This window comes from Oncorhynchus clarkii, chromosome 28, assembly GCF_045791955.1.
Source record: "Oncorhynchus clarkii lewisi isolate Uvic-CL-2024 chromosome 28, UVic_Ocla_1.0, whole genome shotgun sequence".
In the NCBI taxonomy this organism is placed as follows: Eukaryota; Metazoa; Chordata; class Actinopteri; order Salmoniformes; family Salmonidae; genus Oncorhynchus; species Oncorhynchus clarkii.
Window position 1 is genome coordinate 221,291 of NC_092174.1, and position 21,380 is coordinate 242,670.

Below are 21,380 nucleotides of genomic sequence, written 5' to 3' on the forward strand. Positions count from 1 at the left end.
ATTCCGTATTGGCATTACCAGAGAATTTAAAACCTTTTTTGTAATAACATAGTATATGGGATTTGATATTAAGAAATTTGGCTTAATTAATTAGATTAATATTATGGTGTTTCTATTCATAGAAAAATGAAAAACGAAACCCTATGGCGCTGTACAAAGTGGTCGGGAGTAGGCTACAGGATAAGAAGACTCTAAATTGTTTGCCTTCATTAAAAAACTTTGTTCCAATATTTCTGTAAATCAGTGATATTTATTCCCATTGTTATGGATCTATATCTAAATCAACATTTGCATTTTGAAAGTGGATTTTTTAACATTATTTTATTATAGAAAATATACAAATCCTGGAACGAGTAGGTGTGTCCAAACTTTTGACAAGGTACTTGCTGGAACGGAAAATGACGGTCGGCAGTACAGTACTGGGCTATTTACGAGGAAGGAGTAGGCTGTCCTTGTAAATTGGAATTTGTTCTTAACTGATTTGCCTAGTTAAATAAAGGTTACACTAAGAGCATAACATTTCTGCACTCTAATTTTCTAATTCTTGTCTAACCAATACTCAAATGGAGATTAAGTGAAAATAAAAATCTCATTTGATTTATCAAGACCAGTCCCAATGCTTGCCTAAGAGTAGCACGAAACGGTGCTAAAATAGTTGTAGTCTTTTGCGTCTAACTTTTATATGCTCTTTAAATAAATAAGACCTACACCATTTTTACTCAACACTAGTAAGACTCATTTCACCTATAGTAGGCCTACAGTTTATCTAAAATATTTTTTTCAATGACGTGGCTCTCCACCAATAATTACATTGAGGATTGGAGGCTTCTATATTCATATCTAAGGAGCATTTTCCACTAGGATCTGTGAGAATATCTAAAGGGGCTTTAATATAATTCTAAATTAATTAATAAAAAAATCGCTTTGTTTAAAAAGTAACAGTATTTTGGAGAGTTCGTTTTCATTTAACGTAGAGTGAGCGAGAAAAAGGCTATTCTTGAACATGGTGTGAGACATTCTCACTAATTTGTAAATAAAGAAAGTTATTTAAAATTATTTATTTCTGGAGAAACCTAACTTGATTATTTAGCAGACATCACTTGCTTATGTTCAGTCAACAAATATCTTAAGAAAATCATGGAATATTTGAACATTTTCTTTTCTCCATGCTTGTCGCAGAGCAGCGCAAAACGGTGCTGCAATAGACAGCCACTGCTGGAAGGCTATGCATTCTGTGACCAATCTCTTCGGTTACACATCCTTCTAATAGCAGAACAGCATAACGGTCCGGGCGGCCCATGCTGTGCCTGGTGAGCAGTTGGTCAAGTTCTGTTGTCAGAAGCGTAATGGAAATGTCAGTGTGAACCGAAGACCTGACGAACCAGCCACGTATGTTGACTCTGCCTATCGGAGGTGGAGTTCCAGAGCTCACAGGTATATATATATATATATATATATATATACATACAGTGCCTTGCGAAAGTATTCGGCCCCCTTGAACTTTGCGACCTTTTGCCACATTTCAGGCTTCAAACATAAAGATATAAAACTGTATTTTTTTGTGAAGAATTAACAACAAGTGGGACACAATCATGAAGTGGAACGACATTTATTGGATATTTCAAACTTTTTTAACAAATCAAAAACTGAAAAATTGGGCGTGCAAAATTATTCAGCCCCTTTACTTTCAGTGCAGCAAACTCTCTCCAGAAGTTCAGTGAGGATCTCTGAATGATCCAATGTTGACCTAAATGACTAATGATGATAAATACAATCCACCTGTGTGTAATCAAGTCTCCGTATAAATGCACCTGCACTGTGATAGTCTCAGAGGTCTGTTAAAAGCGCAGAGAGCATCATGAAGAACAAGGAACACACCAGGCAGGTCCGAGATACTGTTGTGAAGAAGTTTAAAGCCGGATTTGGTTACAAAAAGATTTCCCAAGCTTTAAACATCCCAAGGAGCACTGTGCAAGCGATAATATTGAAATGGAAGGAGTATCAGACCACTGCAAATCTACCAAGACCTGGCCGTCTCTCTAAACTTTCAGCTCATACAAGGAGAAGACTGATCAGAGATGCAGCCAAGAGGCCCATGATCACTCTGGATGAACTGCAGAGATCTACAGCTGAGGTGGGAGACTCTGTCCATAGGACAACAATCAGTCGTATATTGCACAAATCTGGCCTTTATGGAAGAGAGGCAAGAAAGCCATTTCTTAAAGATATCCATAAAAAGTGTCGTTTAAAGTTTGCCACAAGCCACCTGGGAGACACACCAAACATGTGGAAGAAGGTGCTCTGGTCAGATGAAACCAAAATTGAACTTTTTGGCAACAATGCAAAACGTTATGTTTGGCGTAAAAGCAACACAGCTGAACACACCATCCCCACTGTCAAACATGGTGGTGGCAGCATCATGGTTTGGGCCTGCTTTTCTTCAGCAGGGACAGGGAAGATGGTTAAAATTGATGGGAAGATGGATGGAGCCAAATACAGGACCATTCTGGAAGAAAACCTGATGGAGTCTGCAAAAGACCTGAGACTGGGACGGAGATTTGTCTTCCAACAAGACAATGATCCAAAACATAAAGCAAAATCTACAATGGAATGGTTCAAAAATAAACATATCCAGGTGTTAGAATGGCCAAGTCAAAGTCCAGACCTGAATCCAATCGACAATCTGTGGAAAGAACTGAAAACTGCTGTTCACAAACGCTCTCCATCCAACTGCAAGGACCAATCAACAGCTCGAGCTGTTTTGCAAGGAGAAATGGGAAAAAATGTCAGTCTCTCGATGTGCAAAACTGATAGAGACATACCCCAAGCGACTTACAGCTGTAATCGCAGCAAAAGGTGGCGCTACAAAGTATTAACTTAAGGGGGCTGAATAATTTTCAACACCCAATTTTTCCGTTTTTGATTTGTTAAAAAAGTTTGAAATATCCAATAAATGTCGTTCCACTTCATGATTGTGTCCCACTTGTTGTTGATTCTTCACAAAAAAATATAGTTTTATATCTTTATGTTTGAAGCCTGAAATGTGGCAAAAGGTCGCAAAGTTCAAGGAGGCCGAATACTTTCGCAAGGCACTGTATGTATATATATATATATATATATATATATATACATACATATATACATACATATATACATACATACACACACACACACACTGCTCAAAAAAATAAAGGGAACACTTAAATAACACAATGTAACGCCAAGTCAATCACACTTCTATGAAATCAAACTGTCCACTTAGGAAGCAACACTGAATGACAATACATTTCACATGCGGTTGTGCAAATGGGATAGACAACAGGTGGAAATTATAGGCAATTAGCAAGACACCCCCAATAAAGGAGTGGTTCTGCAGGTGGTGACCACAGACCACTTCTCAGTTCCTATGCTTCCTGGCTGATGTTTTGGTCACTTTTGAATGCTGGCGGTGCTTTCACTCTAGTGGTAGCATGAGACGGAGTCTACAACCCACACAAGTGGCTCAGGTAGTGCAGCTCATCCAGGATGGCACATCAATGCGAGCTGTGGCAAGAAGGTTTGCTGTGTCTGACGGCGTAGTGTCCAGAGCATGGAGGCGCTACCAGGAGACAGGCCAGTACATCAGGAGACGTGGAGGAGGCCGTAGGAGGGCAACAACCCAGCAGCAGGACCGCTACCTCCGCCTTTGTGCAAGGAGGAGCAGGAGGGGCACTGCCAGAGCCCTGCAAAATGACCTCCAGCAGGCCACAAATGTGCATGTGCCTGCTCAAACGGTCAGAAACAGAATCCATGAGGGTGGTATGAGGGCCCGACGTCCACAGGTGGGGGTTGTGCAGGACGTTTGGCATTTGCCAGAGAACACCAAGATTGGCAAATTCGCCACTGGCGCCCTGTACTCTTCACAGATGAAAGCAGGTTCACACTGAGCACGTGACAGACTGAAGACGCCGTGGAGAACGTTCTGCTGCCTGCAAAATCCTCCAGCATGACCGGTTTGGCGGTGGGTTAGTCATGGTGTGGGGTGGCAATTCTTTGGGGGGCCTCCATGTGCTCGCCAGAGGTAGTCTGACTGCCATTAGGTACCGAGATGAGATCCTCAGACCCCTTGTGAGACCATATGCTGGTGCGGTTGGCCCTGGGTTCCGCCTAATGCAAGACAATGCTAGACCTCATGTGGCTGGAGTGTGTCAGCAGTTCCTGCAAGAGGAAGACATTGATGCTATGGACTGGCCCTGCTGGGAGGAGATCCCTCTGGAGACCATCCGCCACATCATCAGGAGCATGCCCAGGCGTTGTAGGGAGGTCATACAGGCACACTACTAAGCCTCCTTTTGACTTGTTTTAAGGACATTACATCAAAGTTGGATCAGCCTGTAGTGTGGTTTTCCACTTTAATTTTTAGTGTGACTCCAAATCCAGACCTCCATGGGATGATACATTTGATTTCCATTGATCATTTTTGTGTGATTTTGTCAGCACATTCAACTATGTAAAGAAAAACGTATTTAATAACAATATTTCATTCATTCAGATCTAGGATGTGTTATTTTAGTGTTCCCTTTATTTTTTTGAGCAGTGTATATACACACAGTGGGGCAAAAAGGTATTTAGTCAGCCACCAATTGTGCAAGTTCTCCCACTTAAAAAGATGAGATAAATGCAGAAAATCACATTGTAGGATTTTTTATTAATTTATTTGCAAATTTTGGTGGAAAATCACCTACAAACGAGCAAGATTTCTGGCTCTCACAGACCTGTTATTATTCTTTAAGAGGCTCCTCTGTCCTCCACTCGTTACCTGTATTAATGGCACCTGTTTGAACTTGTTATCAGTATAAAAGACACCTGTCCACAACCTCAAACAGTCACAATCCAGTCACAATCCAAACTCCACTATGGCCAAGACCAAAGAGCTGTCAAAGGACTCCAGAAACAAAATTGTAGACCTGCACCAGGCTGGGAAGACTGAATCTGCAATAGGTAAGCAGCTTGGTTTGAAGAAATCAACTGTGGGAGCAATTATTAGGAAATGGAAGACATACAAGACCACTGATAATCTCCCTCGATCTGGGGCTCCACGCAAGATCTCACCCCGTAGGGTCAAAATGATCACAAGAACGGTGAGCAAAAATCCCAGAACCACACGGGGGGACCTAGTGAATGACCTGCAGAGAGCTGGGACCAAAGTAACAAAGCCTACCATCACTAACACACTATGCCGCCAGGGACTCAAATCCTGCAGTGCCAGACGTGTCCCCCCGCTTAAGCCAGTACATGTCCAGGCCCGTCTGAAGTTTGCTAGAGAGCATTCGGATGATCCAGAAGAAGATTGGGAGAATGTCATATGGTCAGATGAAACCAAAATATAACTTTTTGGTAAAAACTCAACTCGTCGTGTTTGGAGGACAAAGAATGCTGAGTTGCATCCAAAGAACACCACACCTACTGTGAAGCATGGAGTTGGAAACATCATGCTTTGGGACTGTTTTTCTGCAAAGGGGCCATGTATCGTGAGATTTTGAGTGAAAACCTCCTTCCATCAGCAAGGGCATTGAAGATGAAACGTGGCTTGGTCTTTCAGCATGACAATGATCCCAAACACACCGCCCGGGCAACGAAGGAGTGGCTTCGTAAGAAGCATTTCAAGGTCCTGGAGTGGCCTAGCCAGTCTCCAGACCTCAACCCCATAGAAAATCTTTGGAGGGAGTTGAAAGTCCGTGTTGCCCAGCAACAGCCCCAAAACATCACTGCTCTAGAGGAGATCTGCATGGAGGAATGGGCCAAAATACCAGCAACAGTGTTTGAAAACCTTGTGTCTGTCATTGCCAACAAAGGGTATATAACAAAGTATTGAGATAAACTTTTGTTATTGACCAAATACTTATTTTCCACCATCATTTGCAAATAAATTCATTAAAAATCCTACAATGTGATTTTCTGGATTTTTTTCTCATTTTGTCTGTCATAGTTGAAGTGTACCTATGATGAAAATGACAGGCCTCTCTCATCTTTTTAAGTGGGAGAACTTGCACAATTGGTGGCTGACTAAATACTTTTTTGCCCCACTGTAGCTCAAGTTGGGAGGGTTCACGCCTAGTTCGGCTATTAGACAATTATTTAGTCAAAAGGTTGACAGCCCATCCTGCTACTCGTGTGAAAAACAAATAGTAATACTTTTCCCCTTTCCACATGTTAAAGATTCCAATTGATAAAGTGTTTAACCACAATCAGACCCAACCCCAGTTAATATATTTGGGCACAGTCGATAGCGTACTGGACTTCGGGCTAGATTGTTGAGGGTTCGAAATCTGCTCCCTGCTTGTTTCATTATATTATATCAAATTCGTCATTGGAACCACTCGATATGATGGCAATATAAAAACCTTGGGACCCAAATGCATAATGAGTGATCTAACTCCCCCTTGTGGTGGTCTGGAGCAATGAAGCCGGGACGCTGGGTACCTCTAAGTCCTGCAGGGTAAGCTTGCAACTTTTTAAAGGAGAAACCACTGTAGTTATTCCCTCCGCAAGGCAATCAAACAAGTGAAATGCCTGTAAAGGGACAAAGTAGAGTTGCAATTCAACGGCTCAGACACGAGACGTATGTGGCAGGGTCTACAGGCAATTACACACTGCAAAAAGAAAACCAGCAGTACACCGACATCTTGCATCCTGGTCTTTCTGACAGGCCGCCCCCAGGTGGTGTAGGTAGGAAACAACACCTCCACTTCACTGACCCTCAACGCTGGGTCCTCACAAGGGTGTGTGCTCAGCCCCCTCCTGTACTCTCTGTTCACCCATGACTACGTGGCCATGCACGCCTCCAACTCAATCATCAAGTTTGCAGACGACACAACAGTAGTGGGCTTGATTACCAACATCGATGAGACAGGGAGGAGGTGAGGGCCCTCGGAGTGTGGTGTCAGGAAAACAAGCTCTCACTCAACGTCAACAAAACAAAGGAGATGATTGTAGACTTCAGGAAACAGCAAAGGTAGCACCCCCCTATCCACATCGACGGGACAGTAGTGGAGAAGGTGGAAAGTTTTAAGTTCCTTGGCGTACAAATCACAGACAAACTGGAATGATCCACTCACACAGACAGTCGTGAAGAATGCGCAACAGCGCCTCTTCAACCTCAGGAGGCTGAAGAAATTTGGCCTGTCACCAAAAACCTTCACAAACTTTTATAGACGCTCAATTGAGAGCATCCTGACAGGCTCAATCACCGCCTGGTACGGCAACTGCCACCGGCCATCAACCTCAAAGCTCTCCAGAGGGTGGTGCGGTCTGTACAACACATCACCGGGTGCAAACTACCTACACTCCGAGACTCCAAAAGGCACCCGATGTCACAGGAATGCCAAAAAGATCATAAAGGACAACAACCACCCGAGCCACTGCCTGTTCACCCCGCTATCATCCAGAATGCGAGGTCAGTACAGGTACATCAAAGCTGGGACAGAGAGACTGAAAAACAGCTTCTATCTCAAGGCCATCAGACTGTTAAACAGCCATCACTAACACAGAGAGGCTGCTGCCTACATAGACTCAAATCATTGGCCACTTTAAATAATGCCACTTTAATAATGTCTACATATCTTACATTACTCATCTCAAATGTATATAGTGTATTTTATAGCATCTTGCCTATGCTGCTCGGCCATCGCTCATCCATCTATTTATATGTACATATTATTATACCATCCCAATACATTTGTGGGTATAATGTAGTTGTTAGATTACTTGTAAGATATTATTGCACTGTCGGAACTAGAAGCTCAAGCATTTCGCATTTACGCTATTAACATCTGCTAACCATGTGTATGTGACCAATAACATTTGATTTGGATTTCATTTGAGAGATCCTTGATGAAAACCTGCTCCAGGGTGCTCAGAACCTCAGACTGGGGCAAAGGTTAACCTTCCAACAGGACAACGACCCTAAGCACACAGCCAGGACAACGCAGGAGAGGCTTTGGGATAAGTCTCTCAATGTCCTTGGGTGGCCCTGCCAGAGCCCGGACTTGAACCCGATCAAACATCTCTGGAGAGACCTGAAAATAGCTGTGCAGTAATGCTCCCCATCCAACCTGACAGAACTTGAGAGGATCTGCAGAGAAGAATGGGTGAAACACCCCAAATACAGGTGTGCAAAGCTTGTAGTGTCATACCCAAGAAGACTTGAGGCTGTAATCGCTGCCAGTGGTACTTCAAAGTACTGAGTAAAGAAAGGGTCTGAATACTTATGTAAATGTTTTATCAAATTATGATTTTTTTTAAAAATACATTTACAAAAATGTTTTAAAAACCTGTTTTTTCTTTATCATTATGGGGAATTGTGTGTAGATTGATGAGCGGAAAAAACTTTTAATCCACTTCAGAATAAGGCTGTAACGTAACAAAATGTGGAAAAGATCAGAGGATCTGAATACTTTCCAAACGCACTGAAATAATACTAAACCCAAAAAATATATATCTTCGTTGATTTAACTGCATTATTTTATTTGTTTCAAGGGGGTTAGTTTGCAACCAATTTAACGTCGCAGTCTGGAGATGTTTTCCTCACCAATAAAGCCGTAGCTCTTGTGTTTCCCTGTAGTGGGGTCTCTCGCTAGAGTGCATGACTTGATCCGGCCGAACGCCTCAAACACACTCTTGATGTCCTCGTCCGAGAGGTCGGGGTGCACAGACGCCACGTAGATTCGGTTGAAGGCGCGTGCCTCTTCTGCCAGCTGGTCAATGATCGGCTGGGCCTGTCCGATGTTGCTCGGTCGTCCCACCTTAAAGTGTGATTTGTGTTCAAATAGTGTAGTCATGGCATTGAGCAAAAAAATCTAGTTACTCTTTCAAAATTGACAGCAGAGCTCACCTTAATGTTTCTCCCTCCCAGCATAACGGAGTTCATCTGCTCAAGGGATAGCTGGGCTGCCTCAGGCACCTCATACTCCACAAACGCAAAACCCTGAGGGACAGGGGAACAACAAAAAAGTCAGGCTTCAACCTGAAGCAGGGAGACTGGTCTTTGCAATTGACTGATTTACCTGTTTGGGAAACAATGGCTATACGCTCTGAAGAAACTTCAGCTAGGACTAAAATTAAAATACATTTGTTTGGGTTTATTTATTTGAACATTTTTGGGATATGCATTTTACTTTTGGATGAATAGCATGCCCAGAGTGAACTGCCTTCTAGCCTGTCCCAGATGCTAATATATGCATAGTAGTATTAGTATTGGATATAAAACAAGTTTCTAAAACTGTTTGAATGATGTCTGTGAGTATAACAGCACTCATATGGCAGGAGAAAACCTGAGAAAAATCCAACCAGGAAGTGGGAAATATGAGGTTTGTAGTTTTTCAGAGCTTGGCCTACCGAATACACAGTGTCTATGGGGTCAAGTTGCACTTCCTAAGGCTTCCACTAGATGTCAACCGCCTTTAGAAACTTGTTTCAGGCTTCTGCTATGAAGGAGGGGGGAATGGGAGCTGAATGAGTCATGGGTCTGGCAGAGTGTCTCAGGCTCGTGACGCGCACTCCCGACAGAGTTAGGTCTCGTTCCAGTGCTTTTCTTCAGACAATGAAATTTTCCGGTTGGAACCATAATTGATGATTTATGTTAAAAACATCCTAAAGATTGATTCCATACATTGTTTGACTTGTTTCTACGACCTGTAACGGAACTTTGAGTTTTTTGTCTGGACGAAGAGCTCGCGCCTCATGAAGATGGATTACTGGGCTGAACACGCTAACAACAAGTGGCTATTTGGACATAAATGATGGACTTTATGGAACAAATCAGTCATTTATTGTCGAACTGGGATTCCTAGGAGTGCCTTCTGATGAATATCATCAAAGGTAAGTGAATATTTATAGTGTTATTTCTAACTTCTGTTGACTCTAACATGGCGGATATTTCTCTGGCCGGATTGGGCTCTGAGCACCGTTCTCAGATTATGCTTTTTCCGCAAAAAAAAATTGAAATCTGACACAGCGGTTGCATTAAGGAGAAGTCCATCTTTAATTCTGTGAATAACACTTATTTCTTTTATCAATGTTTATTATGAGTATTTCTGCAAAATCACCGGATGTTTTGGAAGCAAAACATTACTGCACGTAACGCGCCAATGTAAACTGAGATTTTTGGATATAAAGATGCACATTATCGAACAAAACATACATGTATTGTGTAACATGATGTCCTATGAGTGTCATGTGATGAAGATCATCAAAGGTTAGTGATTAATTTTATCTATATTTCTGCTTTTTGTGACTCCTATCTTTGGCTGGAAAAATTGCTGTTTTTTTGACTTGGCTATGACCTAACATGTGTTGTGCTTTCGCTGTAAAGCATTTTTTAAATTGGACACAATGGGTAGATTAACAAGAAGTTTCTTTAATTTGTTGTATTGGACTTGTTATTGTGTGAAAGTTACATATTTAAAAAAAATATTTTTGAATTTTCAGCGGAATGTTGTCAAGGGGTTCCGCTAGCGGAACGCCTGCCCTAGAAAGGTTTTAAGAGGTATGGTAGCTGCAAGTACCATCAATACTCATGGTTAATAACTTACTCCTAATTACAAGAGATTGCTTACAATTATATTGCAGGGCAGGATAGTTGCAAAAATATTGATGACTGTAACACACTGCACCAACAACTTAAAGGGGAATGTCACCGCTTTTCAACCAAATTTTCATTATCTCCAGCACAAAATCAGTGTCTACATACACCGAGTGTACAAAACATTATGAGCAACTGTTATTGAGAGAATGATCAGATGAATGCTATGATGTCACTAAGCTTATTGATGTCACTTGTTAAATCCAATTCGATCCGTGTAGATGAAGGGGAGGAGACAAGTTAAAGGATTTTTAAGCCTCGAGACTTGGACTGTGTATGTGTGCCATTCAGAGGGTGAATGGGCAAGACAAAATATTTAAGTGCCTTTGAACGGGATATGGTAGTACTGCAACGCTGCTAGGTTTATCATGCTCAACAGTTCCCTGTGTGTATCAGGAATGGTCCACCACTCAAAGGACATCCAGCCAACTTGACACAACTGTGGGAAGCATCGGCATCAACGTGGGCCAGCATCCCTGTGGAACGCTTGAAACCTTGTGGAGTCCATACCCCGACGAATTGAGGCTCTGCTGAGGGCAAAAGGGTATGCAACTCAATATTAGGAAGGTGGTCCTAATGTTTTGTACACTCAGTGTATGTGAAAACAGTGCATTTCAAGTTTTGTCTAACAAATTTCTAAAGTTAAAAGGTTCTACCCAATGACATCATCAAAAGTTAAACCATTTTAAAAACAATGATTTTCAAACACTGAGATACGCGGTGACGTGGGGAGCCAGGAAATATCCTCCCTCAAGGGTTTCCGTTAGACGGTAAATTCAGATTAAAAAAATAAAAAGACAATAAATATACATTTGCAGTATTACCAGTAAAGTAATACTTGACACCCAACGTCATAAGACATTACGACACAGTAATAACAGCTGGCATAACTTTTAATAACCTGTTATAATATAATCATAACACTGTCATGATATATTTAGACCTGTTGTGACATATATTGCGTTATTTTATGGCTGTTATGACACCTAAATAAGTGTCAAAACCTACCACACAAGGCAAGGCATTACATTACACCATAGCCTACATGTCAACTGTATGTTTTAGTTATACAATTATTCTTTAAATTGACCATGTTAAATTATCATTGTAATTGCACACACCTACCCCAATGTTCTGTTGCTGATGACTCGGCTGAACGCAGGAGCAGGACGAGACACCCTCTTTTTGATTGATATAAGGGCATGATGATGGTCATAATGCTTTTTGTTAGTGTCATAAAGTGTATTTTCTTATTCCAAGTAAAGTGACACAGTATGGTCATAATGAGTCATGACAGTGTCATAAAATGTTTTATCTACATGTTATTTAAAATATGATGGGGAAAAAAACAACTAAAGAATGAATTTGTGAGAAACTTTCAAACAAAAGGAAACTTCTTGGTAGGGAAAAAACTAATTTGAATAAATGTGTATATTAAAACTCTTATGTAGAGTTTCCATAAAATATTGCCATTAAATAACGCAATATATATCACAACAAGTGTAAATATATGGGTCGTGACAATGTTATGGCAATGTCAGGTTATGACAAGTTATGTCAACTGTTATGACATGGTTATGACACGGTGTCAGGTAAAGTGTTACCCAAAATAATGCTTTTTATTCATTGATGGAAATACCAGTCGATGTGCTCCAACTTCAAAGGCAAATACACTTCATAGGCTAATCAACCCCCAAGCTGCTTGGAAATTAGTGTGGTGTGTGTGTCTTTCACGCAAAACATAAGGGACTTCAGCTACACTAAGTGTACCCCGACTCAAAATCGGCGAAAATCGTGTTCATTATCCTTGTTTCTAGTGTGCCTGTGAGAGGTGATTCTTTCTCCAAAACAGTAAATACGGCCGGAAGATCACATCCTTCTTGAGGACAAAGTAACGAGGCTGATGTGCATCAAGCTGCTCCAAGGAGTTTGAAAGTTTTGACTTCCCAACAAGAGCAGCTCACTTTGAGCAGGCCAAGGTTGGCCACAAACGCAAGTAAATTAGAGGCAAATGATTGTGTTAGTCAGGCCCGGTCCTAGCAGTTCTGCTGCTACCCTAGACAAGATCAACATATGCATCATGTATAGTATAAAGATTTGAAATGGATTGATAGACTAGAGTAATGATGTGTATCGTGAGCAATTGGTGCATATCAGTTGAGGTTATTCAGTAGCACTTGGAAACGAAACATCGTTGCCAACTGTTCAGATTGGAGAGTTACAATGTTGTCATCACTAGGCAGCCAACTACCTATAGTAGGAAACAGTTGTATCAATAAGCCATGTATAATCACACGAGTCTAACTCTCACCCTAACCCCACAATAGTTCAAATTACAATAAACATTTACAACATTTACAGCCTAATTTCTATTATGTTATGATGAACTGTGATGTCACAGAGAATCAGGTTTTAGGACCGTATCTTTTTAATCACTGATTAATCACAGCGCTGTTTTCACATAAGACTCTAGTTTGGTGCTGAAGATGATGAATGAGGTTGAAAAGTGGTGGAATTGCCCATTAATATGGTCAAATTAGAGCCCAACCAATATATGGATATTGGCCTGTTACCTATATATCAGCTAATAATATCAGTCAACATCCACTCCCTTATTCTACTGTATTTTCTAATCTGAGCTTCTGGTGAATCAGTTTTACAACCAAACAAAAAAAAACTGACATATTCATGTGTAGTTGTAGCATGAGGTGTAGATCTGTGGTTATGCATCATGTAAAAAATACTGTTGTTTAATAATTTTAAAGAATATACATAGCTCTACTCTTGTACTTCCAATATAAAGAATTTTCATGAAACACTTGCTGTTCTGCCACAAGTGTCATCAGATGCTGCTGCTGCCGCTCTTGCATTCAACCCAACATTACAAAGTAGCGATTGGCTACACTTCTCAGTCTGATCCAACGTTACGAGACAATTTCTGAAAACAATTCCTTTTTGGTAGCCTGGTCCTCCTGGCTTCAGAGTCTGGGAGGCCATTTTGATGCTAGTCGGCACGATGAGTCGATAATGAAGTGCTTTTACTGGTTAGTTCTCCTCTGTGTCGTTCTCACTCAAAAACCCACATATAGGGCCCCATTAAATCCACCTTGCGGAGAACGAGGACAGAATCACGGTCCAGATGTTCAAATGGAATTAAACAATATTTTAAAATATGTTGACGTTAGTAGAAGATCAATAAATTGTATTAAACTTAGTCGAAAAAGTAGTGATTTGCATGATTTTCTCTCAAGACATGAACAAAAATGTATCAAGGATTAACATTTCCTACAATGTTCTGAAGAAGCAATGGCATGTTAATTCCCCTGTCTGTGTAGTGCTCACTTTTGTCTCTCACTTTGTGTAGCCAGTTAGCAATGCTAATGACAAACGTCTTGTGGGTAGAGAGGAAGGCCTTCAACAAAACCTTCTGAATTAAATGTTAACTGCAAAGTAGGCCTACCGGGCAGAATGATATCATGATTATTTGTATCAATCGGGTGGGCATTTTTTTTTGCAAACTATGCCATCACATGTGCAATACAGAAACATCGTTAGCCAAACATTCCTCTTGTTAAATGCACAATTAAAGGGGAATTACAAATTATAATTTTTTGTGATTTATGCATTGTTATGGACTCATCCAGTTGTAATTTTGAGTCACAAAATAAAAAAGATTTAAGAAATCCCAAACCAGGAAAACTAAAACCGGGAAAACCGAATTTGGGAAAACACAAAGATTTTATAGGGCCCTGCACATGCAGTCACACACAGCGCCCAAACGGCAAACCCTTCAATTACAACGATTACAAAATCCAATCAAAACAGCGAGAGGTCTCAACCCCCCAATAAATGCATGCACTTTTTGAGAGTGGAATATGGATTAATAAGGATAGGGTGTCCAGACCATCGGGACATAGCTCCTCTCGCTGTGTCACGTGGTCTGTGCATCAGCCAGGCTACCGGTTTGGTGCAGCAGTCTACAAATACAGTGCAGTGAAAAAGTATTTGCCCCCTTTTTGATTTTCTCTATTTTTTCATACTGAATGTTATCAGATACTCAACCAAAACCTAATATTAGATAAAGGGAACCTGAGTTTACAAATATATATATATTTAAAGTATACTAATTTGATTTATTTAATTAACAAAGTTATGCAACACCCAATTCCCCTGCGTGAAAAAGTTATTGCCCCCTTACACTCAATAACTTTAGCTGCAATGACTGCAACCTCAGACAGATGGCCTGACATTCTCCTGTAGAATTCTCTGATAAAGAGCAGAATTCACAGTTCCTTCTATTAAGGCAAGTCGCCCAGGTCCTGAGGCAGCAATGCATCACACTACCACCACCATGCTTGACCGTTGGTAGGAGGTTTTTAATGTGGAATGCAGTGTTTGGTTTTCACAAAACATAATGGAGGCCATCTAAAAAAAAGTCCACATGAAAATGGATAAAGCAACAAATTTGAAGTTTTGTCAAAGTCCAGACCTAATCCCAATTAAGATGTTGTGGCAGGACTTGAAATGAGCAGTTCATGCTTGAAAACACAAATGTCGCTGAGTTAAAGCAGTTCTGCATGGATGAGTGGGCCAAAAATCCTCCACAGATACGTGAGACTGTTAAACAACTACATGAAGCGTGTGGTTGGAGTCATTGCAGCTAAAGATGGCACAACCAGTTATTGAGTGTAAGGGGGCAATTACTTTTTCAACACAGGGGCATTGGGTGTTGCATACCTTTGTTTATGAAATCATTTAAATAAGTAATAAATATGTAACTGTTGTGTTATTTGTTCACTCAGGTTCCCTTTATTTAATATTATGTTTTGGTTGAAGATCTTATAGCATTCAGTAAATATGCAAAAGTAGAGAAAATTAGAAGGGGGCAAATACTTTTTCACAGCACTATACATCAACAAGCTGCAAAAGGGGGATGAAAATGGCGCCGTAGAGAGAACACGGTGTTTCAGCGAGCTCTCGTGGCATTCGTAAATTCATATTTTTACATTAATCTCCTAGCTTGAAAAAGTGGTAGAATTGGCTAAATAAGTTACCATATAATGAGTCTTGACGGCTTTTTCACAACAATCTCCGACAACATGCCCAACAGAACTACTAAGAAGTCCACCCATGTGGATGTGCATGAGGAGCTAGCTAACGTTAGCAAGGCTAGCACCATCGCGGATACAGGCACAATGGACCTGGTGATTCAAAAGATAACTGATAACATTACTAAAGTGATCGATGCTAAGATAAGAACGGTCTTGGAAGCAATAGCAGGCCATTCAGCTGAACTACAGAGGGTTGTGGAACGTGTTGTTGAGGCGGAAGGAAGAATTGATGCAGTGGAAACTGCAACTACATCTATGGACGCTAAGATAAAAGCACTTGAGAAACAGGTGCGCGAAATGGCGGAGCACATTGACGACTTGGATAATCGAGGACGCAGATGCAATATTCGTGTTGTGGGACTCCCGGAAAATTCTGAAGGGACACGTTCAGTAAAATTCTTTGAGGAATGGATCCCTGGCTACCTACAAATGGACACTAAGGCTGGCCGTGTGAAGCTGGACAGAGCCCATCGCTCTCAAGCACCGATACCCGGTCCCAATCAGCGCCCACGGCCGGTGGTTATAAAGTTCCACAACTTCACCGACAAGCAGCGCGTCATGGACGCGGCTAGAAACATCGGCTCTGATGGTAGTCAACGTAAAAGTCCTAAGGTCTCATTCTTCAATGATTATTCCACTGCGGTTGTACGAAGACGCAAAGCGGTTGATGAGGCGAAGGCTCGACTCAGGAGAATGAAGATGGACTACGCACTGTTGTACCCGGCCACATTGAAGATTATGGTCAACGGATCACCTAAAAAGCTCTACACACCTGAAGAGGCTGCTGCGTTTATTGACTCTCTCGGGTAAATAACTTTTAAGCTGCACCTCAACAGCATTGGATAACTTTGTTTATTTTTGGTTGAATCTGATCATGAAACAGTGACGTGAGTCCTCACGTACTCCGGCTCAGTAATATTCGTATCTTTATTATTTTTCTTGCTAAAGTAATAGCCGCTATAGCTCAGGCTGAGATATGTGTGAATCCATATTGGTGCCCAGGCTTGGTTTTAGGTGGAAGAGCCTCAATATTCTCCTATTGATTTTCTTTTCCATACATATAAAGGATGAGGCTATGGAGCGGCGATGCAGACTTAAGAGTCTACATTGGAGAGTTGAAATCCCCTGCATGTTAGCTAGTGGGAAAACCCCCTTTTGGATCTTTACATGTTTAATTTTTGGGTTTAGTATAGTTCGAGTTCAGGGTTCATATAGTTTGTTTATGCTCAGTGAGATGGAGGAGAGTTCAACACATGGAAAAAGGTACCACCCCACTTTTACAGTGGGATCCAGCCTGGATATTGAATGGTCAAGATACAATGGCAGGTAACGCACTGCGTGTATGTACATGGAACGTTAGAGGGAGCCATAACCCCATTAAGAGGAAGAAGGTACTATATTTTTTGAAAAAAGAAAATATTGATATTGCCCTGTTGCAAGAAACTCATTTGGATGATAAGGAGCACCTGAAATTACAACAAGGGGGGTTTGGTCAAGTGTTTTTCTCATCATTTACATCCAGAAGTAGAGGGGTAGCAATTCTGGTGAAAAATAACTTACCACTTAAGGTCTTGAATTGTGTGAAAGATAAATTTGGTCGCTTTGTTATAATTAATGGTACTTTACAAGGGCAGAACATTTCTATAATGAATATTTACTTCCCCCCTGCTCACCCCCCTGATTTCCTCACTAAGATTTTTCTAGACTTTTCAGAATTAAACTCGGACACTGCAGTGGTTGGAGGAGATTTTAACTGCTTGTTGAACCCCCTTATTGATAGGTTCCCCAGCGGTATAGCTTCACTCTCTCCTCAAGCTAAGTCACTTAAAGCTATTTGTGATGATCTGGGGTATGCGGATGTCTGGAGAGCTTTTCAACCCTCCAACAGAGAGTTCACTTTTATCTCTGCACCTCATGGATGTAGAATAGATAATTTTTTTGTGCCCAGGACGTCTCTGCAGTCTGTTCTATCCGCTAGGATAGGAAGCATAGTCATATCTGATCATGCTGAGGTGATCCTGGACATAAAACTCAATGGGGCATTCAATCGTTCAAGACATTGGAGGTTGAACACAACCATTCTTAAAGACCATACATTCACATCATATTTCATTACAGAGTTTAAAGCATTTTTCTCTATTAACTCTCAATCAACAGATAACCCCTTGCTCCTTTGGGAGACCTGTAAAGCGTATGCCAGGGGTCTGGTTATGTCATACACAGCTACTAAGAGACGGAAAAAGCGTGAAAAGCAAAACATGTTAGAGGGTGAATTAGGAACTAAAGAGAAGGACTACATTAAAACGCCCACTCCTGCCCTATTAAAGGAAATATCAGTCATTAGATCAACGTTAGACTCTCTCCTAACACAGGACGCTGAAAAGAAAATGAGATTTGTCAGGCAAAAGCTATATGAACATGGCGATAAGCCAGGAAAGTACTTGGCATACCTAGCTAAAAAGAGAGCTGACTCTCAGTCAATTGCTACTATTACTGACTCTGATGGTAATCATTTATATGAAAATAAATTGATAAGTGACTCATTTAAGAAATTCTATACAAATCTTTATGCCTCAGAACTGCCAAATGATGGACCCAAATTAATGGAGAACTTATTTTGTAAGATTGAGCTCCCTACAATCTCAGAAGAGCAGCGGTCCCTCCTTAATGCCCCTATTACCAAGGAAGAGATAATGTTCGCAATTAAGAATCTGCAAAATGGTAAGGCCCCAGGACCAGACGGGTTTTGTAGTGAGTTCTATAAAGAGTTCCATGGCCTGATCCTTGAGCCATTGCGTGATATGTTTAATCACTCATTTTCAAATGACCAACTCTCTCAAACGCTGAGAGAAGCCAACATTTCACTTATTCTCAAAAAGAGAAAAAAGAGAGTCTTGTTCCTCGTACAGACCAATTTCCCTTCTGAATGTGGATAGAAAATTGCTTTCTAAAATTCTAGCCACAAGATTAGAGGACTCACTGCCACTAATTGTGAAAAGAGACCAAACTGGCTTCATTAAGGGCCGTAAGTCATGCAACAATGTCAGGCGACTTCTTAATGTAATTCAAGCTTACCAACAAAGTGCTGTGGATGGTCTTGTGCTCTCCCTAGATGCTGAGAAAGCATTTGATCGTGTGGAGTGGTCTTACCTATTATTTGCTCTAAATAAATTTGGTCTGGGCAACAACTTTATAAAATGGGTGAAAGTTTTATATGATGATCCTCAGGCTGCTGTCCTTACTAATGGGCTAAGGTCAAATAGCTTCTCTATACACAGAGGTACCAGACAGGGCTGTCCTTTATCCTCTTTGCACTCGTTATGGAACCACTGGCCGAGGCCATCAGGGTAACGCCTGCTATACAGGGGCTGCTCATTGGTGATGTTCACCATAAAATAAGCTTGTATGCTGATGATGTCCTGATATTCATCTCTAGTCCCGAGACTTCAATTACAGCTCTTATTAATATTATTGAATTATTCAGCGAATTCTCAGGCTACAAGATTAACCTAACTAAGTCAGAGGCTATGCCACTTGGTAGCCTGCACTCTGTACCTAATACTTCTCCCCCCTTCCCTTTTAAATGGTCTCCCTCAGGTTTCATGTATCTGGGTATATTTGTAACTCCTAAATTCCAGCAAATGTACAAAGCCAATTTTGTTCCCTTGTTTGATACAATAAGACAGGATCTGGAGCGCTGGAACTCTCTCCCGATTTCTTGGTTGGGTAGAATATCCCTCTTGAAAATGAACATTTTACCTAGACTACTTTACCCAATCCAAATGATCCCAGTATTACTCTCCAATAAGGTAATAAAGGATGTAAATGGACGGCTAAGTTCCTTTATATGGAGTAAACGCAAACCAAGACTTAAGATGGCAGTATTGCAGCTGCCAAGTTCTATGGGCGGCTTGGACCTACCTGCCCAATATCAGGTTCTATCAATGGTGTGCCCACCTTTGTTATATTTCTGACTGGATCACAAATGATGACTCCTCTATTTGGTTAGACATTGAGACTTCTATTTCAAAATACCCCTTACAGGATCTTTTATTTTTCAGAAGTTTCAAGTCTGTAGAAGATCACTGCAATAATCCCGTTACACTTAACACACTCAAAGTATGGAGGTCAGTTCAACGCTTCCTGGGAAGGTCCAAACTAACCTCTGCTCTTACCCCAATTCTTAACAATCCAGATTTCAGTCCAGGATTGCTGGATGCCGGCTTTAACTTTTGGCTTAATAAGGGCATACGCAGGCTAAATGACTTATTTGTTGATAAGATTTTGTTGTCATTTGAGCAGATGGTCGAGAAATATCGACTCCCAAAGCAGGACTTTTTCCGCTTCCTACAAGTAAGACATTATATCCTGAAGAGCACCACCTTAATTGGTAACCCTGATGTGTCTGTCATTGAAATAATGCTTTTTTTCCCACAAAGGAAAATGTCTGTAAGTCTGTTTTATGATACTTTAAGGTCCCTTTCTGCTGTCAACACACAGAGGGTGAAACAAGTGTGGGAGAAAGAATTGTCTGTTACTATTGATGAAGAGATGTGGGAGGACATTTGGAGATATGCAAAAACAATATCTATATGTAATCGTACTAGAGCAATCCAATTAAGAATAATACACAGATTGCATATATCCCCAAATCGCAGACATGCTTTTAGCCCCACTTCCTCTTCCCCTCAGTGTCTTAAATGCAAAACTGATACAGGCACCCTAACACATTGTTTATGGTCATGTACCAAAATACAAAGATACTGGTCTGGGAATTGAAAAGATCCTAGGGGTTGATCTAGAATTGGACCCAGTTTCTTTACTGTTAGGTCTCCCTAGTAGGCAGGTTACTTCTGTGGGTAAAAGGAGGCTTTACAACATCCTTACCTTCGCAGCGAGGAAAAACATCCTTTTACAGTGGATTAGTGATAAGGTTCCTTCTATTAAAGATTGGCATAAGATACTATTTGAATGGGTGCCTCTGGAATATCTGACATGTACATTGCATTCTAAAACAGACCAGTTCTACAAAGTATGGGAACCTTATCTAAATTACCTAGAACCTGAGGTATCAGCTATTATGCTGCAAGGATTCTCGTAGAATGACGGGGATGTATTTATTTCAGAACTACACTGTACGTTCCATGTGCGGAACCTAACCGCTTGGTTTAAACTGAGCTTTTTTGTTTAATTTCTGTTTGTAAGTTTGTTTAAAATGTATGTATTGAGAGACGCAATGATGGTGATGGGGAGAGAGAAGCACCGAGCGGGAAGAGGAAAATGGTGTACGTATGTATGGGTGTGTGTGTGTGTATGTACAGTGCCCTGCGAAAGTATTCGGCCCCCTTGAACTTTGCGACCTTTTGCCACATTTCAGGCTTCAAACATAAAGATATAAAACTGTATTTTTTTTGTGAAGAATCAAAAACAAGTGGGACACAATCATGAAGTGGAACGACATTTATTGGATATTTCAAACTTTTTTAACAAATCAAAAACTGAAAAATTGGGTGTTGAAAATTATTCAGCCCCCTTAAATTAATACTTTGTAGCGCCACCCTTTGCTGGGATTACAGCTGTAAGTCGCTTGGGGTATGTCTCTATCAGTTTTGCACATCGAGAGACTGACATTTTTTCCCATTCCTCCT

At 40.9% G+C, this 21,380-nt stretch overlaps 1 protein-coding gene across 1 annotated transcript in view; it reads right to left on the reverse strand.

Annotated features, from left to right (window-relative positions):
* The window catches only part of LOC139386918 (poly-U binding splicing factor a), an 87,188-nt gene that overhangs the window by 35,844 nt on the left and 29,964 nt on the right, over positions 1–21,380 (reverse strand). The window contains exons 6-7 of the mRNA XM_071132804.1: positions 8,873–8,965; positions 8,570–8,783 (exon numbers count right to left, since the gene is read on the reverse strand). Of these exons, the coding sequence (XP_070988905.1) occupies positions 8,570–8,783; positions 8,873–8,965 (307 nt within the window). The remainder of the gene's footprint in view (positions 1–8,569; positions 8,784–8,872; positions 8,966–21,380) is intronic.